This window comes from Eurosta solidaginis, chromosome X (assembly GCF_040869045.1).
Source record: "Eurosta solidaginis isolate ZX-2024a chromosome X, ASM4086904v1, whole genome shotgun sequence".
NCBI lineage: Eukaryota > Metazoa > Arthropoda > Insecta > Diptera > Tephritidae > Eurosta > Eurosta solidaginis.
In genome coordinates, this window is record NC_090324.1 from 98,671,107 (window position 1) to 98,696,596 (window position 25,490).

General features: G+C 33.0%; 1 protein-coding gene across 9 annotated transcripts in view; it reads left to right on the forward strand.

Annotated features, from left to right (window-relative positions):
* Positions 1–25,490, forward strand: part of bt (projectin protein bent) — a 3,328,983-nt gene that overhangs the window by 1,021,359 nt on the left and 2,282,134 nt on the right. For all 9 annotated transcript variants that reach the window (XM_067757812.1, XM_067757814.1, XM_067757820.1 and 6 more), the window contains one exon: positions 2,626–3,028. In XM_067757812.1, coding sequence (XP_067613913.1) covers positions 2,626–3,028 — 403 coding nt within the window. The remainder of the gene's footprint in view (positions 1–2,625; positions 3,029–25,490) is intronic.

The following is a 25,490-nucleotide window of genomic DNA, read 5'->3' on the forward strand; positions in this document are numbered from 1 at the left end:
ATCTTTTTCGGTACCCGCCATCGCCAACGCGTAGAGGTCCATAAATCTTTCGAAGAACTTTTCTCTCGAACACTCCCAGAGTGGTTTGATCTGATGTTGTCAAGGTCCATGCTTCTGCACCATACAGCCGGACGGGAACCATAAACGACTTGTAGAGAATGATTTTCGTTTGCCGAGAGAGGACTCTACTTGTCAATTACCTACCTAGTCCAAAGTAGCATTTATTGGCAACAGTGATTCTTCGCTGGATTTCAGAGCTGATGTTGTTGCTAGTGTTGATGTTGGTTCCCAAATAAACGAAGTCTTTTACTATTTCGAAATTATGGCTGCCAACAGTAGCATGGTTGCCAAGGCGCATATGCGTTGACTCTTTGATCGATGACAGCAGCTAGGTACTTCGTTTTGTCCTCATTCACCATAAATCCCATCTTTACCCCTTCTATTTCCAGTTTGGAGTAAGCAGAACTAACGGCGCAGGTGTTTAGGTCGATGATATCAATGTCATCAGCATATGCCAGTAATTGCACGATTTTATAGAATATTGTTCCATAGCGGTTAAGTTCTGCAGCTTTTCTCCAGCATCAAATTAAAGAAATCGCACGATATGGGGTCTGTAACCCCAGCGGGTTAGGGGATCAGAAAATACCCGCGGTAGGTATGTCTGTCGTAAGAGGCGACTAAAATACCAGATTCAAGGGGCTGTGTAGGGCAACCCTACAGGTTGCAAGCGCAATATATAGCTTCTCCAAACCCAATTGTCAACCTCACCTATTCGCGGCGAATCCTGTTTCACTAATAGACGAGGCTCTGGCGATCCCAAGCTCCTCGTGGAACTTGGGGGTGGGGAGGGAGGGAATGACCTGAAGGTTTAATGTGGCCACATAAATCGTTCCCGAGATCGTCGGGCTAGCACCTTAATGGTGCTGCGGTACCGGAGCGTACCGGATCTGTATCCGGCGAAAGACCATCACATCGATAACACTCCCCAAAGCTTTCGGGGAGCATCCTTATCGCTACAACAACAACAACAACAACAACAACACATTGTCTGAAACCTCGTTTAGTTTCGAACGGCTCGGAGAGGTCCTTCCCAATTCTGACTGAGCTGATGTTGTTGCTCAACGTCATTTTGCAACGCCGTATAAGTTTTGCGGGGAAACCAAATTCAGACATAGCGGCATATAGGTAGCTCTTTTCGTGCTGTCGAAGGCGGCTTTAAAATCGACGAGGTGGTGGTGTGTGTTGATTCTTTTTTCGCGGATTTTTTCAAAGATTTGGCGCATTGTTAAAATCTGGTCGATGGTCGCGACATTATACAATTGATAAATTGTGGAGAGCTCATTCCCATGCCATACGCTGTAAAATTTTCCCACTAAACTCACTAAAACCAACTTAGCATATCTGAATTTGAAATCGCATCTATTGATACTGTGTTCAAAGGAAATACGCTTCTTAACCCTTTTTGGTTTGTTAGCATTTTGCAAGGTTACGGTCGAGACATGGTTAGCTTTTTCAAGGTATATTGGGTGATATCCCCACAACGGATTGTTTTTTAAAAACGAAACGAGTCCTGTCTGGATAGTCTCAGCAGCTCCTTTCATGAAATACCCATATTGAAGTAAAAGTGATTAGTACCACTAAAGTCGGTGGACTTGTTATAGTTAAGCCTTTTCCATTTCCCGCTTCATTAAAAAAATTTCAGATTTAAGTATAAGTAGGGGTTTCAGTCCCAAAAAAAAATGTACCAAATATAAACAATTTAGTAGAAACTTCCATTTGAATTTTATCAGAGTGTTATATTTTAAGAGAAGCGATACGTCAATCGAGTAGCGGTGATATGCCCTTTTTTAAGAAACATACGTTTTATTGAGTTTATACATATATACATATTTATGCGCCAATTCCATTTGTTTCCTTCAGTTTTTATTTAAAACAATTTTGCATTTTTCTAAGCATTTTCAGCGTTGACGACTTATTGTGAAGCACCGTGTTATTTTGAATTTCAAGGCTCAAACATTTGCTTTCAGTATCAGTTAAAATTTTTTAAATATCCTGAATGGTAAAAAATTTAATAAAATAAGAATCTCAAAAGGCGTCACTGTTGGTCGTACAAAACTGCAAGCGAATCGCTTCATAAATACGATTATTTCATGCATTTACCTCATCAAAATATTACTTGTGTACAAAATTTTAAGCAAGTAGCTCCATACATAAGACATTTTTCGAAAAGTCGGTCCCTGTTTAACCTCCCGGAGAAATTACATATGGGCGAAATCGCGATAAAGTAAAATGTAATTTAATATATTTATATTTTTAGTGGTAGTGACCAGTGGCTACGCATTATCCAACCACTCAGACGTTAGAAATCGAAAAATAACTGACATATCGAACTAATTTTGGTTAAATTATATCCGTAATAAAGGGAAATGATTTGGCTTGGGTAAACGTTAAACAAGGTATATGAAGCATAAACCCTCGAGAGGATAGTTGAGAAATTCTGCTTTTACATTTACTCTTGGTAGGCAAAAACGTAAAATATTTAATTATGGATTCACTGCTTTATTGCCTTATTTCTAGAAAACAATATGTTATATGTACAGATATTTTGTTATTTAATTGCTTTAGGATCCGAGCGCTGCAGATGGTGGAACTTACCGTTGCAATGTGCAAAACGAATATGGCGAATCAAATGCAAATCTTAACTTGAATATTGAAGCCGAGCCTGAAACAGAAGGAAAGGGCCCCACCTTTGTAGAAAAACCTCGTATTGTTTCGGAAAACAAAGGAAAACTCGTTATTATGGAATGTAAAGTGAAAGCAGAGCCTATACCAGATGTCGTTTGGTATCGCAATGGCGAATTAATTCAAGACAGTACTAGAATAAAAATGTTTATGGAGCCACGTGGCGATTACTATTACATCAAGCTAGAACTTTTTGGTCCACAATTGGAAGATTCTGGACTTTACAAGTGCAATATCAAAAATATACTTGGCGAACTAAATGCCAATCTTACGTTAAATATTGAAAGTATGTACTTTTTGCCCTTCTTTATTATTTAATTATGTTTATAAAGTCTTACTGTTTTTAAATGTGGGCATCTACCAGTGATTGATCCAGCACGTTTGGGAGGAAGGCGATTGAGGTCATTTTTTTTATATAAGATAAAGTTACCTTTAAAAGTTTATATAAAAACACACATAACCATATACAATTTCAGTTATTGTTGAAAAGGTTGAATCGGTAGAGAGGTAAGTCTACTGAACTATGACGCGGGACTATTTATTGATTCTACAGCAGTGACCAGTATTTCTATTTCTGTACAGCAGGTATGAACCCTTGTTTTTTAGAATGTGTGAAAGTGTGTTACGACGAGTTCGCACGGGTCCGCAAGATGTCTGGTCCGTCACTTTTCCCATTTACAGCCTCAAGTGACAACTCAACATTTATTTTTGTTAAACAGTTGCTTGATTATTTTTTCTTTCCAAAGTATATCTTTTTGTTATCTCTTTTCGCTAATCACTCTACATTTTTGTCAGTATCGACGTCAAGGTTTTTAAACTCTCCTTTTGACGGTCGAGATACCAAGTGCGGCCAGAATGCAAGGCACTTATGAACTAATGGAAAAGTATAGTTACAGCATTTACTCAGGCATCTTATTCTGACCCCCAGCATGATTTTTCCTTTTGAGTGCTACACTGTTTTGACCGTTGAGCAGAGCTCACAGAGCTCGCAGAGCTCACAGAGTATATTAACTTTGATTGCATAACGGTTGGTTGTACAGGTATAAAGGAATCGAGATAGATATAGACTTCCATATATCAAAATCATCAGTATCGAAAAAAAATTCGATTGAGCCATGTCCGTCCGTCCGTCCGTCCGTCTGTCCGTTAACACGATAACTTGAGTAAGTTTTGAGGTATCTTAATGAAACTTGGTATGTAGGTTCCTGGGCACTCATCTCAGATCGCTATTTAAAATGGACGATATGGGACAATAACCACGCCCACTTTTTCGATATCGAAAATTTCGAAAAATTGAAAAAGTGCGATAATTCATTACCAAATACGCATTAAGCGATGAAACTTGGTAGGTGAGTTGAGCTTATGACGCAGAATAGAAAACTAGTAAAATATTGGACAATGGGCGTGGCACCGCCTACTTTTAAATGAAGGTAATTTAGAAGTTTTGCAAGCTGTAATTTGGCAGTCGTTGAAGATATCATGATGAAATTTGGCAGGAGCGTTACCCTTATTACTTTATGTCTGCTTAATAAAAATTAGCAAAATCGAAGAACGACCGCGCCCACTTTTTAAAAATTTTTTTTTTTTTAAATTAAAATTTTAAAAGAAAAGTTAATATCTTTACAGCATATAAGTAAATTATGTCAACATTCAACTCCAGTAATGATATGGTGCAACCAAATACAAAAATAAAAGAAAATTTCAAAATGGGCGTGGCTCCGCCCTTTTTCATTTAACTTGTCTAGGATGCTTTTAATGCCATTAATCGAACAAAAATTAACCAATCCTTGTGAAATTTGGTAGAGGCTTAGCTCCTAGGACGGTAACTGTTTTCTGTGAAAAAAGGCGAAATCGGTTGAAGCCACGCCCAGTTTTTATAAACAGCCGATCGTCTGTCCTTCCGCTTGGCCGTTAATACGATAACTTGAGCAAAAATCGATATATCTCTACTAAACTCAGTTCTCGTACTTATCTGAACTCACTTTGTATTGGTGTAAAAATGGACGAAATCCGAATATGACCACGCCCACTTTTTCGATATCGAAAATTACGAAAAATGAAAAAATGCCATAATTATATACCAAATACAAAAAAGCAATGCAACATGGTAATTTTATTGGTCTATTGACGCAAAATATAACTTTAGAAAAAAACTTGGTAAAATGGGTGTGACACTTACCATATTAAGTAGAAGAAAATGAAAAAGTGTTGCAGGGCGAAATCAAAAGCCCTTGGAATCTTGGAAGGAATACTGTACGTGGTATTACATATATAAATAAATTAGCGGTACCCGACAGATGATGTTCTGAATCACCCTGGTCCACATTTAGGTAGATATCTCAAAACGCCTTCACATATACAACTAAGGCCACTCCCTTTTAAAACCCTCATTAATACCTTTAATTTGATACCCATATCGTACAAACACATTCTAGAGTCACCCCTGGTCCACGTTTATGGCGATATCTCGAAAAGGCGTCCACATATAGAACTAAGGCCCACTCCTTTTTAAAATACTCATTAACACCTTTCATTTGATACCCATATCGTACAAACAAATTCTAGAGTCACCCCTGGTCCACCTTCATGTCGATATCTCGAAAAGGCGTCCACCTATAGAACTAAGGCCCACGCCTTTTTAAAATACTCATTAACACCTTTAATTTGATACCCATATCGTACAAAAACATTCTAGAGTCACCCCTGGCCCACCTTTATGGCGATATCTCGAAAAGGCATCCACCTATAGAACTAAGGCCCACTCCCTTTTAAAATACTCATTAACACCTTTCATTTGATACCCATATCGTATAAACAAATTCTAGATTCACCCCTGGTCCATCTTTATGTCGATATATCGAAAAGGCGTCCACCTATAGAACTAAGGCCCACGCCCTTTTAAAATACTCATTAACACCTTTCATTTGATACCCATATCGTACAAACAAATTCTATAGTCACCCCTGGTCCACCTTTATGGCGATATCTCGAAAAGGCGTCCACAAATAGAACTAAGGCCCACACCCTTTTAAAATACTCATTAACACCTTTCATTTGATACCCATATCGTACACAAAAATTCTAGAGTCACATCTAAGACCCACTCCCTTTTAAAATACTCATTAACACTTTTCATTTGATACCCATATCGTACAAACAAATTATAGAGTCACCCTGGTCTACCTTTATGGAGATATCTCGAATAGGCGTCCACCTATAGAACTAAGACCCACGCCCTTTTAAAATACTCATTAACACCTTTCATTTGATACCCATATCGTACAAACAAATTCTAGAGTAACCCGTGGTCCACCTTTATGGCGATATCTCGAAAAGGCGTCAACCTATAGAACTAAGGCCCACACCCTTTTAAAATACTCATTAGCACCTTTCATTTGATACCCATATTGTACAAACGCATTCTAGAGTCACCCCTGGTCCACGTTTATGGCGATATCCCGAAAAGGCTTCCACCCATAGAAAAAAGGCCCACTCCCTTTTAAAACACTTATTACACTTTTCGTTTGACACCCATATTGTACAAACGCATTCTAGAGTCAACCCAGGTCCACTTTTATAACGATATTCCGAAATGTGTTCACCTATAGAACTTAGGCCCACTCCCTTTTAAAATACTCATTAACACCTTTCATTTGATACCCATATAGTACAAACAAATTCTAGAGTCACCCCTGGTCCATCTTTATGGCGATATCTGGAAAAGGCGTACATCTATAGAACTTAGACCCACGCTCTTTTAAAATACTCATAAATACCTTTCATTTGATACCCATATCGTACAAAATAAATTCTAGAGTCACACCTGGTCCACCTTTATGGCGATATCTCGAAAAGACGTCCACCTATAGAACTTAGGCCCACTCCCTTTTAAAATTATCATTAACACATTTCATTTGATACCCATATCGTACAAACAAATTCTCGAGTCAGGCCTGGTCCACCTTTATGGCGATATCCCTAATGGCGTCCATCTATAGATCTATGGCCCACTTCCTCTTAAAATACTCTTTAATACCTTCCATTTGATACACATGTCATACAAACACATTCCAGGGTTACCCTAGGTTCCTTTTACAATATGGTGATTTCCCTTACTTTGTCTCCACAGCTCTCAACTGAGTATGTAATGATCGGTTACACCCTAACTTAGCCTTCCTTACTTATTAAAGTTAAGTTTAGAAAGTTGCAATTGAAGTATAGAACTTTAATTGAAGCTCAGAAAAATAAAATTTAAGTTCAGAAATTACAATTGAAGTTGAGAAAAATACAATTAAAGCTCAGAATTTTTTATTGAAGTTCAGAGTTGTCAATTGAACTTCAGTTAAATTGAGGAGTTGGGTGCAAAAAGGGATCAAAGGTCGAGGATCCCTTTTTGAGTTAAGCAGTTCAATAGGAAGAAGAGATCCAGTTCCATACCCACACCGAACATTTTTTTATATAAGTTAAGTTACTCACACTCTCATACGGTGTGCCTACCCATATACTAACTATGTTAACGTTTCCCGATTTCGCTTACATTTTATGTTTGCCCTTTTTAACGTAAGAAGTGGGGTATATAAAAATTTCATTAAGATACCATACATATCAATGGGTTTTTATAAATAGTTGACTTTTTCTAATATACTGCTCACTAACATTTTAACAGTGCCTTCACTAATTTTTTGCTTGATGATAACCTTTTCTTTTTAAATTAGCACTATAGTCAGCTACCTGAGCCCAATATCTTTCGATGGGTCTGACTTCCAGGTGCTTAGGTGGATTAGCGTCTCTGGGCACAAATACTTTATAATTCTTCTCATACCACTCAACTGCCGTTTTAGTGTAATGGTGGGAAGCCAAATCGAGCAAAAAAATAAAAAACAGTCACTTCATGCTCTCTTATGAATCGCACAAGGTGTATCTTCAAACACACCTTGACATTTAATTCGGTATTAGTCGTTTCAGTTGTTATAAAAGATGTGCTTTTCTTATCACAGCTACAAATTGCTTGCAAAACCAAAATTCTTAAGGAACTTAAGTTGAAGTCGTTTAGCTCGATATTTTGCAAGGTTCTTCTTCTTCGAGAGGTAGCCTCACCGGGCAAAGCAACATCAAAATTTTAGAAACAAGTTTTTAAACTCAGTTGAGCAGAGCTCACAGAGTATATTAACTTTGATTTTATAACGGTTGGTTGTATAGGTATAAAGGAATCGAGATAGATATAGACTTCCATATATCAAAATCATCAGTATCGAAAAAAAATTCGATTGAGCCATATCCGTCCGTCCGTTAACACAATAACTTGAGTAAATTATGAGGTATCTTGATGAAATTTGGTATGCAGGTTCCTGGGCACTCATCTCAGAACTCTATTTAAAATGAACGATATCGGACTATAACCACGCCCACTTTTTCGATATCGAAAATGTCCAAAAATCGAAAAAGTGCGATAATTCATTACCAAATACGGATAAAGCGATGAAACTTTGTAGGTGAGTTGAACTTATGACGCAGAATAGAAAACTAGTAAAATTTTGGCCAAGCTGTAATTTGGCTGTCGTGATGAAATTTGGCAGGAACGTTACTCTTATTACTATATGTATGCTTAATAAAAATTAGCAAAATCGGAGAAAGACCACGCCCACTTTTTAAAAACAATTTTTTTTAAAGTCAAATTTTTAAAGAAAAGTTAATATCTTTACAGTATATAAGTAAATTATGTCAACATTCAACTCCAGTAATGGTATGGTGCAACAAAATACAAAAATAAAAGAAATTTTCAAAATGGGCGTGGCTCTGCCCTTTTTCATTTAATTTGTCTAAGATACTTTTAATGCCATATGTCGAACAAAACATTACCAATCCTTGTGAAATTTGGTAGAGGCTTAGATTCTAGGACGATAACTCTTTTCTGTGAAAAAGGGCAAAATCGGTTGAAGCCACGCCCAGTTTTTATACACAGTCGACCGTCTGTCCTTCCGCTCGGCCGTTAACACGATAACTTGAGCAAAAATGTATCGTCCGTCCGTCTGTCCGTAAACACGATAACTTGACTAAATATTGATGTATCTTAATGAAATTTGGTATGTAAATTCCTGGGCACTCATCTCAGATCGCTATTTAAAATGAACGAAATCGGGCCATAACCACGCCCTCTTTTTCGATGTCGAAAATTTCGAAAAACACAAAAAGTGCGATAATTCATTACCAAAGACGAATAAAGCGATTAAACTTGGTAGGTGGGTTGACTTTATGACGCAGAACAGAAAATTAGTAAAATTTTGGACAATGGGCGTGGCCCCGCCCACTTTTAAAAGAAGGTAATTTAAAAGATTTGCAAGCTGTAATTTGGCAGCTGAATATGTAATGTTCAGTTACACCCGAACTTGGCCTTCCTTAGTTGTTTCAGCTACTTTTCTACCCGATATGATAGCTTTTTTCTTGAAAAGTGCTACTAATTTATTGGCGACGTCAGTTGTTTAAAACCCCGTGCCTTTGCCACCCCCTGGGTTCCTATCGACAGTCAAACGTTCATTAAAGCTTTGAAAGTCCAATTGGGATTTTCGTTATACAATTGAATAATATGTATTTACGCTCAATTTTTTTCGCTGCTCATATTGAATTGTTTTTGTACTTGACATAAGCATTTGTACGTATTTACAAAGCCATCTTGCGCTCAAAAATAATAAATTTTAAACATTAAAAACTGTGCAGGTGAATATGTATGCACTAATTTCATCGTGCGCAAGCCCTATGCAAAAACGAAGCATCTATCCCCTATTTATTTCGCCATTTGTGTAGAAAATATTGAAAAATATACCTATATCTATCTGTATGAAATATACCTTATATTTAAAAAATGTTTCTACTGCAACAACAAAATTGCTATATCACCTTTAAAAGACCAAACTCTATATACGTAATTTTCAAAAAGAACCCTTTTTGCACGCATCTGCTCAATTGTTATTTTCTGGGCTTCAATTGTAACTTTCTGAACTGTACATAGAATCTCTGATACACAAAAAAATACAAAAGCTTTCTCACATGCTACACATATAATAGAGCTGCATCACGCTGGAACCCGCTTTGAAAAAATCCAAATTTTTTTTGTGATTTCTATAACTACAAACGATGCAATTGATTGTAGTAAAGTTCATTTTTTTGTAGTTCTTATAGTTACTCCGAAAATATAATACATTGTGCGGAAACCAAGCAATTTAAGCAAATTTGGTTTTTTTCTTTTTGAAATACGTTTTAAATCGTTTGTAGTTTTTCATACGAAAAATAAATTTTTTTTTGGTCCACAGGTTTCGGAGATATCGCTAACGCATCTCAAAAAAACCAAGAACGCAGCAATTTGGAAGCACTAAAAGTACTTTTCCTATAACTACAAACGATGAAATTGATTGTAGTGAAATTCATTTTTTTGTAGTTTTTATAGTTACTCCGAAAATATAATACATTGTGCGGAAACCAAGCAATTTAAGGAAATTTGGGTTTTTTCTTTTTGAAATACGTTTTAAATCGTTTGTAGTTTTTCATACGAAAAAATTTTTTTTTTGGTCGACAGGTTTCGGAGATATCGCTAACGCATCTCAAAAAAACCAAGAACGCAGCAATTTGGAAGCACTAAAAGTACTTTTCCTATAACTACAAACGATGAAATTGATTGTAGTGAAATTCATTTTTTTGTAGTTCTTATAGTTACTCCGAAAATATAATACATTGTGCGGAAACCAAGCAATTTAAGTAAATTTGGTTTTTTTGTTTTTGAAATACGTTTTAAATCGTTTGTAGTTTTTCATACGAAAAAAAATTTTTTTTTGGTCCACAGGTTTCGGAGATATCGCTAACGCATCTCAAAAAAACCAAGAACGCAGCAATTTGGAAGCACTAAAAGTACTTTTCCTATAACTACAGACGATGAAATTGATTGTAGTGAAATTCATTTTTTGGTAGTTCTTATAGTTACTCCGAAAATATAATACATTGTGCGGAAACCAAGCAATTTAAGCAAATTTGGGTTTTTTCTTTCTGAAATACGTTTTAAATCGTTTGTAGTTTTTCATAGGTAAAAAAATTTTTTTTTTGGTCCATACGTTTCGGAGATATCGCTAACGCATCTCAAAAAAACCAAGAACGCAGCAATTTGGAAGCACTAAAAGTACTTTTCCTATAACTACAAACGATGAAATTGATTGTAGTGAAATTCATTTTTTTGTAGTTCTTATAGTTACTCCGAAAATATAATACATTGTGCGAAAACCAAGCAATTTAAGTAAATTTGGTTTTTTTGTTTTTGAAATACATTTTAAATCGTTTGTAGTTTTTCATACGAAAAAAAATTTTTTTTTTGGTCCACAGGTTTCGGAGATATCGCTAACGCATCTCAAAAAAACCAAGAACGCAGCAATTTGGAAACACTAAAAGTACTTTTCCTATAACTACAAACGATGAAATTGATTGTAGTGAAATTAATTTTTTTGTAGTTTTTATAGTTACTCCGAAAATATAATACATTATGCGGAAACCAAGCAATTTAAGTAAATTTGGTTTTTTTGTTTTTGAAATACGTTTTAAATCGTTTGTAGTTTTTCATACGAAAAAAAATTTTTTTTTTGGTCCACAAGTTTCGGAGATATCGCTAACGCATCTCAAAAAAACCAAGAACGCAGCAATTTGGAAGCACTAAAAGTACTTTTCCTATAACTACAAACGATGAAATTGATTGTAGTGAAATTAATTTTTTTGTAGTTCTTATAGTTACTCCGAAAATATAATACATTGTGCGGAAACCAAGCAATTTAAGCAAATTTGGGTTTTTTCTTTCTGAAATACGTTTTAAATCGTTTGTAGTTTTTCATAGGAAAAAAAATTTTTTTTTGGTCCACAGGTTTCGGAGATATCGCTAACGCATCTCAAAAATACCAAGAACGCAGCAATTTGGAAGCACTAAAAGTACTTTTCCTATAACTACAAACGATGAAATTGATTGTAGTGAAATTCATTTTTTTGTAGTTCTTATAGTTACTCCGAAAATATAATACATTGTGCGGAAACCAAGCAATTTAAGCAAATTTGGGTTTTTTCTTTCTGAAATACGTTTTAAATCGTTTGTAGTTTTTCATAGGAAAAAAATTTTTTTTTTGGTCCACAGGTTTCGGAGATATCGCTAACGCATCTCAAAAAAACCAAGAACGCAGCAATTTGGAAGCACTAAAAGTACTTTTCCTATAACCACAAACGATGAAATTGATTGTAGTGAAATTCATTTTTTTGTAGTTTTTATAGTTACTCCGAAAATATAATACATTGTGCGGAAACCAAGCAATTTAAGGAAATTTGGGTTTTTTCTTTTTGAAATACGTTTTAAATCGTTTGTAGTTTTCATACGAAAAAAAATTTTTTTTTTTGGTCGACAGGTTTCGGAGATATCGCTAACGCATCTCAAAAAAACCAAGAACGCAGCAATTTGGAAGCACTAAAAGTACTTTTCCTATAACTACAAACGATGAAATTGATTGTAGTGAAATCCATTTTTTTGTAGTTCTTATAGTTACTCCGAAAATATAATACATTGTGCGGAAACCAAGCAATTTAAGTAAATTTGGTTTTTTTTGTTTTTGAAATACGTTTTAAATCGTTTGTAGTTTTTCATACGAAAAAAAATTTTTTTTTGGTCCATACTTTTCGGAGATATCGCTAACGCATCTCAAAAAAACCAAGAACGCAGCAATTTGGAAGCACTAAAAGTACTTTTCCTATAACTACAAACGATGAAATTGATTGTAGTGAAACTCATTTTTTTGTAGTTCTTATAGTTACTCCGAAAATATAATACATTGTGCGGAAACCAAGCAATTTAAGCAAATTTGGGTTTTTTCTTTCTGAAATACGTTTTAAATCGTTTGTAGTTTTTCATAGGAAAAAAAATTTTTTTTTGGTCCATAGGTTTCGGAGATATCGCTAACGCATCTCAAAAAAACCAAGAACGCAGCAATTTGGAAGCACTAAAAGTACTTTTCCTATAACTACAAACGATGAAATTGATTGTAGTGAAATTAATTTTTTGTAGTTTTTATAGTTACTCCGAAAATATAATACATTGTGCGGAAACCAAGCAATTTAAGTAAATTTGGTTTTTTTGTTTTTGAAATACGTTTTAAATCGTTTGTAGTTTTTCATACGAAAAAAAATTTTTTTTTGGTCCATACTTTTCGGAGATATCGCTAACGCATCTCAAAAAAACCAAGAACGCAGCAATTTGGAAGCACTAAAAGTACTTTTCCTATAACTACAAACGATGAAATTGATTGTAGTGAAACTCATTTTTTTGTAGTTCTTATAGTTACTCCGAAAATATAATACATTGTGCGGAAACCAAGCAATTTAAGCAAATTTGGTTTTTTTCTTTTTGAAATACGTTTTAAATCGTTTGTAGTTTTTCATACGAAAAATAAATTTTTTTTTGGTCCACAGGTTTCGGAGATATCGCTAACGAATCTCAAAAAAACCAAGAACGCAGCAATTTGGAAGCACTAAAAGTACTTTTCCTATAACTACAAACGATGAAATTGATTGTAGTGAAATTCATTTTTTTGTAGTTTTTATAGTTACTCCGAAAATATAATACATTGTGCGGAAACCAAGCAATTTAAGGAAATTTGGGTTTTTTCTTTGTGCAACACGTTTTAAATCGTTTGTAGTTTTTCATACGAAAAAATTTTTTTTTTGGTGGACAGGTTTCGGAGATATCGCTAACGCATCTCAAAAAAACCAAGAACGCAGCAATTTGGAAGCACTAAAAGTACTTTACCTATAACTACAAACGATGAAATTGATTGTAGTGAAATTCATTTTTTTGTATTTTTTATAGTTACTCCGAAAATATAATACATTGTGCGAAAACCAAGCAATTTAAGGAAATTTGGGTTTTTTCTTTTTGAAATACGTTTTAAATCGTTTGTAGCTTTTCATACGAAAAAATTTTTTTTTTTGGTCGACAGGTTTCGGAGATATCGCTAACGCATCTCAAAAAAACCAAGAACGCAGCAATTTGGAAGCACTAAAAGTACTTTTCCTATAACTACAAACGATGAAATTGATTGCAGTGAAATTCATTTTTTTGTAGTTCTTATAGTTACTCCGAAAATATATTACATTGTGCGGAAACCAAGCAATTTAAGTAAATTTGGTTTTTTTGTTTTTGAAATACGTTTTAAATCGTTTGTAGTTTTTCATACGAAAAAAAATTTTTTTTTTGGTCCACAGGTTTCGGAGATATCGCTAACGCATCTCAAAAAAACCAAGAACGCAGCAATTTGGAAGCACTAAAAGTACTTTTCCTATAACTACAAACGATGAAATTGATTGTAGTGAAATTCATTTTTTTGTAGTTCTTATAGTTACTCCGAAAATATAATACATTGTGCGGAAACCAAGCAATTTAAGTAAATTTGTTTTTTTTGTTTTTGAAATACGTTTTAAATCGTTTGTAGTTTTTCATAGGAAAAAAAATTTTTTTTTTGGTCCATAGGTTTCGGAGATATCGCTAACGCATCTCAAAAAAACCAAGAACGCAGCAATTTGGAAGCACTAAAAGTACTTTTCCTATAACTACAAACGATGAAATTGATTGTAGTGAAATTCATTTTTTTGTAGTTCTTATAGTTACTCCGAAAATATAATACATTGCAAAATTGGGAAATTCGAATACACCCGGTTGGGTATTCCAAACAATGATTTTTGCACAGCAAATGGGTTCTTTGAATAATTCCCTCGATTTAAATTACAAGCATATTAAAATTTTTGAATGTGCAAGTAAATATTGTTGCTTACAATTCATATGTTCAAAAATAAAACAAACTTCATTTCAGCATACCCCTTCTAACAAAAATTATTCTTACGCTCAAGCAAATGTACGTACATACATATGTATGTATGCTCATATGTAAGCTAAGAAATGTATGAACATGGTAATGTATCTGCTATGACGATCGTAGCGTATAAACAAACTTAGATATATATGCAAACACATACATATGTATATTCTTAAACTAAAGATCAACCAACACCCCACTTCACTCCACTTCACACCCACCTCATTGATACCAATATATCCAAGCATAAGCTAACATATGTATGTTTGTACATTCACATGTTCAAAAAAAAAAAAAAAACTTCTATTCAACCAACCACTTCCAACAATAATTATTCTTACGCACAAGCATGTGTACATACATACATACATATATGTGTTCAAATGTAAATCACAAATTCCTGAAAACTAGCTTCCTCTTTTTCATTCATAATGCTTCTTCTTAAGTTGTCCAAATTGGTGATGCAATTTGGCAATATGGCATTTGATAAAATCGTCAAAAGAAAAATATTTGTGATTTTATAAATACCAACTTCGATGCATATTGAGGGCTTTCATTATAACGCGCATAACTACTTCCATAACTAGGCACTTTTCCTATGAAATAATACCAAACTATTTATATGCCCTAATCGAAGTAATAATATGGTAGTAAAAAATGCAAATAAAGATGCGAGTATATTGCCCAATAAATGCCCAGTAACGTATTAGCAATATAATCTAAATATTTTCATGCATTGTTCATATACATTTTTGCAAATAATTTTCCAATATGCCGAATTGCCGAGTTGGCAGAGCTTATGGAAATTTTAATTTGCTATTTGAAAACCCTGATCTTATTCTGTCGAAAAATTGTTCGCGCAGTCGAACAACCAAGTTTTCAGCAGCTGTGTTGCAGCTAATACATAAAAGTCGAGTTTTACCCGTTTCTGGCCCGAATTCGCACTGTGACGTCATATTGTATATGCTGACTTGTTTATCACATGTCAGTACAAAGTAAGAATTTTACTCTATTTTCATAGATAAATATAGTAATAAATGGGAGGGGCGAAATGAATTAAAGTAATTTTGCCAAGAAAAATAACATTATGTCGCAAAAGAGCAATAAATTCCTTTATTTTAGTATTAATAATAAATTCCCCATTTAGCTGTCAGTTGATTAAAGCTGCAAACGGCAACACTTTTAACCACCGACGACACATAATTTGGCTCGTGCCTATTGTATTTCGTTGGTTAATTGCTACGAGCATTCATATGTATATATATATATCTGTATACGCGGATTTACATAAAGTCTTTGGTCGCTTTAGAACGTAGCAAGCGGCAAGTTTTTTTTATATCTGCCTTTACTTTGGAGTATTATTGAATATGTATGTATGTACATTTCTAATTTGGTTCATATTTTCATACATATATATTCAATGATACAATGCTCAAAAGCTGATCGACAGGCACAGGCTTCTGTGTACATATGCACATACGTATTTAAGGGTGGAATTGATGCTAGTCAAGTGCTCTTTGACTTGGCTTATCAAACTACAAATGATGAAATTAATTGTAGTGAAATTCATTTTTTTGTAGTTTTTATAGTTACTCCGAAAATATAATACATTCTGCGGAAACCAGGCAATTTAAGTAAATTTGTTTTTTTTCTTTTTGAAATACGTTTTAAATCGTTTGTAGTTTTTCATACGAAAAAAAATTTTTTTTTTGGTCCACAGGTTTCGGAGATATCGCTAACGCATCTCAAAAAAACCAAGAATGCAGCAATTTGGAAGCACTAAAAGTACTTTTCCTATAACTACAAACGATGAAATTGATTGTAGTGAAATTCATTTTTTTGTAGTTTTTATAGTTACTCCGAAAATATAATACATTGTGCGGAAACCAAGCAATTTAAGTAAATTTGGTTTTTTTCTTTTTGAAATACGTTTTAAATCGTTTGTAGTTTTTCATAGGAAAAAAAATTTTTTTTTGGTCTATAGGTTTCGGAGATATCGCTAACGCATCTCAAAAAAACCAAGAACGCAGCAATTTGGAAGCACTAAAAGTACTTTTCCTATAACTACAAACGGTGAAATTGATTGTAGTGAAATTCATTTTTGTGTAGTTCTTATAGTTACTCCGAAAATATAATACATTGTGCGGAAACCAAGCAATTTAAGCAAATTTGGGTTTTTTCTTTCTGAAATACGTTTTAAATCGTTTGTAGTTTTTCATAGGAAAAAAAATTTTGTTTTTGGTCCACAGGTTTCGGAGATATCGCTAACGCATCTCAAAAAAACCAAGAACGCAGCAATTTGGAAGCACTAAAAGTACTTTTCCTATAACTACAAACGATGAAATTGATTGTAGTGAAATTCATTTTTTTGTAGTTCTTATAGTTACTCCGAAAATATAATACATTGTGCGGAAACCAAGCAATTTAAGCAAATTTGGGTTTTTTGTTTTTGAAATACGTTTTAAATCGTTTGTAGTTTTTCATACGAAAAAAAATTTTTTTTTTGATCCACAAGTTTCGGAGATATCGCTAACGCATCTCAAAAAAACCAAGAACGCAGCAATTTGGAAGCACTAAAAGTACTTTTCCTATAACTACAAACGATGAAATTGATTGTAGTGAAATTCATTTTTTGTAGTTCTTATAGTTACTACGAAAATATAATACATTGCAAAATTGGGAAATTCGAATACACCCGGTTGGGTATTCCAAACAATGATTTTTGCACAGCAAATGGGTTCTTTGAATAATTCTCTCGATTTAAATTACAAGCATATTAAAGTTTTTGAATGTGCAAGTAAATATTGTTGCTTACAATTCATATGTTCAAAAATAAAACAAACTTCATTTCAGCATACCCCTTCTAACAAAAATTATTCTTACGCTCAAGCAAATGTACGTACATACATATGTATGTATGCTCATATGTAAGCTAAGAAATGTATGAACATGTTAATGTATCTGCTATGACGATCGTAGCGTATAAACAAACTTAGATATATATGCAAACACATACATATGTATATTCTTAAACTAAAGATCAACCAACACCCCACTTCACTCCACTTCACACCCACCACATTGATACCAATATATCCAAGCATAAGCTAACATATGTATGTTTGTACATTCACATGTTCAAAAAAAAAAAAACAAACTTCTATTCAACCAACCACTTCCAACAAAAATTATTCTTACGCACAAGCATGTGTACATACATACATATGTATGTTCAAATGTAAATCACAAAATCCTGAAAACTAGCTTCCTCTTTTTCATTCATAATGCTTCTTCTTAAGTTGTCCAAATTGGTGATGCAATTTGGCAATATGGCATTTGATAAAATCGTCAAAAGAAAAATGTTTGTGATTTTATAAATACCAACTTCGATGCATATTGAGGGCTTTCATTATAACGCGCATAACTACTTCCATAACTAGGCACTTTTCCTATGAAATAATACCAAACTATTTATATGCCCTAATCGAAGTAATAATATGGTAGTAAAAAATGCAAATAAAGATGCGAGTATATTGCCCAATAAATGCCCAGTAACGTATTAGCAATATAATCTAAAAATTTTCATGCATTGTTCATATACATTTTTGCAAATAATTTTCAAATATGCCGAATTGCCGAGTTGGCAGAACTTATGGAAATTTTAATTTGCTATTTGAAAAACCTGATCTTATTCTGTCGAAAAATTTTTCGCGCAGTAGAACAACCAAGTTTTCAGCAGCTGTGTTGCAGTTAATACATAAAAGTCGAGTTTTACCCGTTTCTGGCCCGAATTCGCACTGTGACGTCATATTGTATATGCTGACTTGTTTATCACATGTCAGTACAAAGTAAGAATTTTACACTATTTTCATAGATAAAAAGTAATAAATGGGAGGGGCGAAATGAATTAAAGTAATTTTGCCAAGAAAAATAACATTATGTCGCAAAAGAGTAATAAATTCCTTTATTTTAGTATTAATAATAAATTCCCCTTTTAGCTGTCAGTTGATTAAAGCTGCAAACGGCCACACTTTTAACCACCGACGACACATAATTTGGTTCGTGCCTATTGTATTTCGTTGGCTAATTCCTACGAGCATTCATATGTATATATATATGTCTGTATACGCGGATTTACATAAAGTCTTTGGTCGCTTTAGAACGTAGCAAGCGGCACGTTTTTTTCTTCTTCTCTCAAGACGCTGCCACAGCATCAAAGCGACCAAAGTATTTATTTATATCTGCCTTTACTTTGGAGTATTATTGAATATGTATGTATGTACATTTCTAATTTGGTTCATATTTTCATACATATATATTCAATGATACAATGCTCAAAAGCTGATCGACAGGCACAGGCTTCTGTGTACATATGCACATACGTATTTAAGGGTGGAATTGATGCTAGTCAAGTGCTCTTTGACTTGGCTTATCAAACTACAAATGATGAAATTAATTGTAGTGAAATTCATTTTTTTGTAGTTTTTGTAGTTACTCCGAAAATATAATACATTCTGCGGAAACCAAGCAATTTAAGTAAATTAGTTTTTTTTTCTTTTTGAAATACGTTTTAAATCGTTTGTAGTTTTTCATACGAAAAAATTTTTTTTTTTGGTCCACAGGTTTCGGAGATATCGCTAACGCATCTCAAAAAAACCAAGAACGCAGCAATTTGGAAGCACTAAAAGTACTTTTCCTATAACTACAAACGATGAAATTGATTGTAGTGAAATTCATTTTTTTGTAGTTTTTATAGTTACTCCGAAAATATAATACATTCTGCGGAAACCAAGCAATTTAAGTAAATTTGTTTTTTTTCTTTTTGAAATACGTTTTAAATCGTTAGTAGTTTTTCATACGAAAATCTTACCAATATGTACATACACTCATGGACAAAATATAGGTGTACAGGGATATCTTGCGAAATGTTAAGCTGCCTTATGTGGGGGAAAACACCCCACTCAGATTGAGTTATCACCAAGATAACGATACAAAACATACTTTCCGTTTTGTATCTTTGTGGTTCAGAAATGGGATTGTCACATGTATGCAATGGCCAGGTCAATCCCCTGACCTCAAGCCGATTGAGAAATTCAGGAGTGACCTTGGGAAAAGTTTGGCGTCCTTTTCATTTAAAAACAAGCGAGTTATTTTGGCAGAAGACGAAAGATTGGGATGGGATAGCACTCCTTTGGAAACCTGCCATTCCCAATGGAATAGGCAAGGTTATACAAAACATGGAGGAGATACCGGTGATTAAGAAAACAGTAGAGTAAGGAATTATATTTCAATGGTGTACTTAGATTTCTAAGAAAATTTAATACACCTATTATTTTGACCAAAGAAATTGTTTAATTATGACACAGTTTTCTTGTAAATGGATGAATTATAATTGTTTTCATATATTTAGTAAAAGTAACTAAAGTCATAAGTATTAGCCGTGTTTTTTTACACGCGTATACGTTTTGCTTGCGCGTGAATAAAGACGCCTATCCTCGCTTAGATAATGCTTAGGAGACCCATCTAGCGGCAGTGGTTAAACAACTAGCACCGAAAAGCGGAGACACAACCCTCTGTTGTATTTGTGAGTACAACATATAGCTGAATCAGTTGTGATAAATATTGGACGCGCATAGAATAAATAGAATTAATGCAGAGGGTGAAACATAGACACATATTTCATTTACATCTGAGTATAATGCGTATTGAAATTTAGTAGTACTAATTTTATGCGTAGCAATTTCAGAGGTGTATTTAAAGTTTGTCGCTTAGCAGTCCATATAAAGTTTAAGCGTAAACTTTTATAGATGTGAAAAAAACAAAGCTATTACCACACAAAATTTGTTTTCATTTGCAAAATCTTGTAATGGAGGTGTTTACACCTATTATTTTGTCCATGAGTGTATGTATGTATTTTCGTGCTGTTCGGCTGCGTATATTGCGATGCACTCCAGTTTCAGTGCGTCGTTTTTGTTGTGAGAGTTCAAATAAAATGATGTTGCATGCTTTTCTGCGCACTTGATTTTGTTTTAGAAAATGTAGTTACATATGCATATGTATGTACATACATATATTTGTAAGTTCGGTAGAAAAACTAGAGCTTCAATCAATTTTTAATTCTTGGAGAAGATGCTGAGGATCATGTTTAGAAAAAAAATAAAATAATTTTTAGTATGCGTTGGACATTTTTTGTGAAAGGATCAAACAATTTTAGCTGTGCGAATAATAAAATAAGTGAGTTTATTATTTGGATATATTTTGTGAACTTTTCAAAAATTTTTACCCGTGTGGATAATAATATCAATCTTACTATTATTTTTCAAAAAGTTTTGGTAAGTTTCAAAAGATTTGTTTAAAATTTCATAGTATCACCATGAAAGGGCTATATATTAGCGACAGTGGCACAGTTTTATTTTAATTTTTATAAGCTTTTATTTACCTTCGCTTGGCTTAATTTGGTCAAAAGATATGCAATTAATCACGTACGCCCTTAATATATAGTCTTTGACTGATAATATAAGTTGCCAATACTTCATGGTGATACAATTTTATCGAGCCATAACCGCCAAATAGCCATAAATTTCTGATCTTCCATTATTGATAAGAATAGATATCATAATAAGTATTCATCGGCTGCATAAATTTAAATGCTCTATGATAAGCCCTTTATAAGGTTTTTATAAGGCAATTATTATAAGAAAAAATCTTCCATTTATTTTAGTTTGTTACCCTCAATTTTATTTTGTGTTATTTGATCTTGTTTTTTAAATATTTATTTTTATTTATTTCAATCTACCTAATTTAATTTTGTTTTATATTTTTTTCAATTTTATTTTGTTCTATTTTATTTGAATATTTTTTTTTAAATTTAATAATTCGGCTATTCACGTAAACGTGCTTATCAAGTTCTATTTAAACGTTTTTGTTTTCTATGTATTTTCTTTTTATAATAGAAATTAAAAAATAAAACCAAATAAGCAGATAACTTGATAAGCTCGTTTACGTAAATAGCCTAAATGTTTTCTTTTTTAATTTCATTTTACTTAATTTATTTTTTAAATTCTACTTAACTTTATTTTATATTATTTCATTTCATTTTATTTTATTTTATTCTATTCTATTTTGTATTAATTTTTCTTTATTTATTTTGTTCCAATTTATTTCAATTCGTTTTATTTCTTTTATTTTACTTTATTATATTTTATTTTGTTTTAATTTAATTTATTTTATTTTGTTTTATTTGGTTTAATGTTATTTAATATAATTTTATTTTATTTAATTTTATTTTATTTTATTTTGTTTCATTTAATTTTATTTTATTTTACTTTATTTTATTTTATCTTATTTTATTTTGTTTTACATTATTTTATTTTATTTTATTTTATCTTATTTTTTTACATTATTTTATTCTATGTTTATTTTCTATTTTTATTCTCAGTTGAGCAGAGCTCACAGAGTATATTAACTTTGATTGGATAACGGTTGGTTGTACAGGTAAAAAGGAATCGATATAGATATAGACTTCCATATATCAAAATCATCAGTATCGAAAAAAAATTTGATTAAGCCATGTCCGTCCGTCCGTCCGTCTGTCCGTAACAACGATATCTTGAGTAAATTTTGAGGTATCTTTATGAAATTTGGTATGTAAGTTCCTGGGCACTCATCTCAGATCTCTATTTAAAACTAATGAAATCGGACCATAACCACGCCCACTTTTTCGATATCGAATATTTCGAAAAACCGAAAAAGTGCGATAATTCATTACCAAAGGGATAAAGCGATGAAACTTGGTAGGTGCGTTGAGCTTATGACGCAGAATAGAAAATAAATAAATTTTGGACAATGGGCGTGGCACAGCCCACTTTTAAAAGAAGGTAATTTAAAAGTTTTGCAAGCTCTAATTTGGCAGTCGTTGAAGATATCATGATGAAATTTGGCAGGAACATTACTCCTATTACTATATGTATGCTTAATAAAAATTAGCAAAATCGGAGAACAACCACGCCCACTTTAAAAAAAAATTTTTTTAAAGTAAAATTTTTACAAAAAATTTAATATCTTTACAGTATATAAGTAAATTATGTCAACATTCAACTCCAGTAATGATATGGTGCAAAAAAATACAAAAATAAAAGAAAATTTCAAAATGGGCGTGGCTCCGCCTTTTTTCGTTTGATTTGTCTAGGAAACATTTAATGCCATAAGTCGAACAAAAATTTACCAATTCTTGTGAAATTTGTAGTGGCTTAGATTCTAGGACGGTAACTGTTTTCTGTGAAAAAGGGCGAAATCGGTTGAAGCCACGCCCAGTTTTTATAAACAGTCGATCGTCTGTCCATCCGCTCGGCCATTAACACGATAACTTGAGCAAAAATCGATATATCTTTACTAAACTCAGTTCACATAAATATCTGAACTCACTTTCTATTGGTATAAAAAATGGCTGATATCTGACTATGACCACGCCCACTTTTTCGATATCGAAAATTACCAAAAATGAAAAAAGTGCCATAATTCTATACCAAATACGAAAAAAGGGTTGGAACATGATAAATGGATTGGTTTATTGACACAAAATATAACTTTAGAAAAAAATTTTGTAAAATAGGTGTGACACCTACCATATTAAGTAAAAGAAAATGAAAAAGTTCTGCAGCGCGAAATCAAAAGCCCTTGGAATCATGGCAGGAATACTGTTCGTGGTATTACATATATAAATAAATTAGAGGTACCCGACAGATGATGTTCTGGGTCACCCTGGTCCACATTTTGGTCGATATCTCGAAAACGCCTTCACATATACAACTACCACCACTCCCTTCTAAAATTCTTATTAATACCTTTAATTTGACACCCATATTGTACAAACACATTATAGAGTCACCCCTGGTCCACCTTTATAACGATATCCCGAAAAGGCGTCCACCTATAGAATTAAGGCCCACTCCCTTTTAAAATACTCGTTAACACCTTTCATTTGATACCCATATCGTAAAAAAATTCTAAAGTCACCCCTGGTCCACCTTTAAGGCGATATCTCGAAAAGGCATCCACCCATAGAACTAAGGCCCACCCACTTTTAAAATACTCATTAACACCTTTCATTTGATACCCATATCGTACAAATTAATTCTAGAGTCACCCCTGGTCCACCTTTATGGCGATATCTCGAAAAGGCGTCCACCTATAGAACTAAGGCCCACTCCCTTTTAAAATACTCATTAACTCCTTTCGTTTGATACCCATATTGTACAAACACATTCTAGAGTCATCCCTGGTCCACCTTTATGGCGATATCTCGAAAAGGCATCCACCCATAGAACTAAGGCCCACCCACTTTTAAAATACTCATTAACACCTTTCATTTGATACCCATATCGTACAAATTAATTCTAGAGTCACCCCTGGTCCACCTTTATGGCGATATCTCGAAAAGGCGTCCACCTATAGAACTAAGGCCCACTCCCTTTTAAAATACTCATTAACTTCTTTCGTTTGATACCCATATAGTACAAACGCATTCTAGAGTCACCCCTGGTCCACCTTTTTGGCGATATCTCGAAAAGGCGTCCACCTATAGAACTAAGCCCCACTCCGTTTTAAAATAATCATTAACATCTTTCATTTGATACCCATATCGTACAAACAAATTATAGAGTCACCCATGGTCCACCTTTATGGCGATATCTCGAAAAGCCGTCCACCTATAGAACTAAGGCCAACTCCGTTTTAAAATACTCATTAACACCTTTCATTTGATACCCATATCGTACCAACAAATTCTAGAGTCAGCCCTGGTCCACCTTTATGGCGATATCTCGAAAAGGTGTCCAGAACTATGGCCCACTCCCTCTTAAAATACTCTTTAATACTTGCCATTTGATACGCATGTCATACAAACACATTCCAGGGTTACCAGAGGTTCATTTTCCTACATGGTGATTTTCCCTTATTTTGTCTCCATAGCTCTCAACTGAGTATGTAATGTTCGGTTACACCCGAACTTAGCTTTCCTTACTTGTTTTAGTTATATTTTTTTTTATTAATTTTATTTTATTTAATTTTGTTTTATTTCATTTTATTTTATTTTATATTATTTTATTTTGTTTTACATTATTTGATTTTATTTCATTTTATTTTATCTTATTTTATTTTACATTATTTAATTTAATTTTATTTTTTTTAATTAATTTTATTTTATTTTGTTTTATTTAATTTAATTTAATTTAAATTTATTTTGTGTCATTTAATTTAATTCAATTTAATTTCATTTTTTTAGTTTTATTTTATGTTACATTACTTTATTATATTTTATTTACTTTAATTTTATTTATTTTTTTAAATTTTATTTAATTTAATTTTCTTTTTTTATTATATTTCGTTTTATTTTATTTTATTTCGTTTCATTTTATTTTAATTTATTTAACTTAATTTAATATTATATTTATTTTTTAATATTTTTTTGCTTTATTTTATTGTCTTTTAATTAAAATTTATTTAATTTAATTTACTAACGCTGTAATATATATTTATTATAGACATCGAAATAAGTAATAATGCCAAAATCTGGTATGTACTCTGCTGATACAATTTATAGTCGCCTAAAGGATTTCCAATTTCGAGATGGAAATAATAAGTATTTGCCCTTTAATAATGAAGTATGGCAAAAAGCTGTCAACCTTTTGCCTGGAATGACCAGGGAACATTTATGGTTGTACATAACCAAAAATCGCAACAACGTATCTGATAGAATTAGTGGTCCTGCTTTACAAACGTTTAAAAGAAAGAGAAATACTAACGACCCAAATTGGTCAACTCAGGGAGTTCCCAGAATTTAACTTTAATCAAAAGAACAATCCATTTATC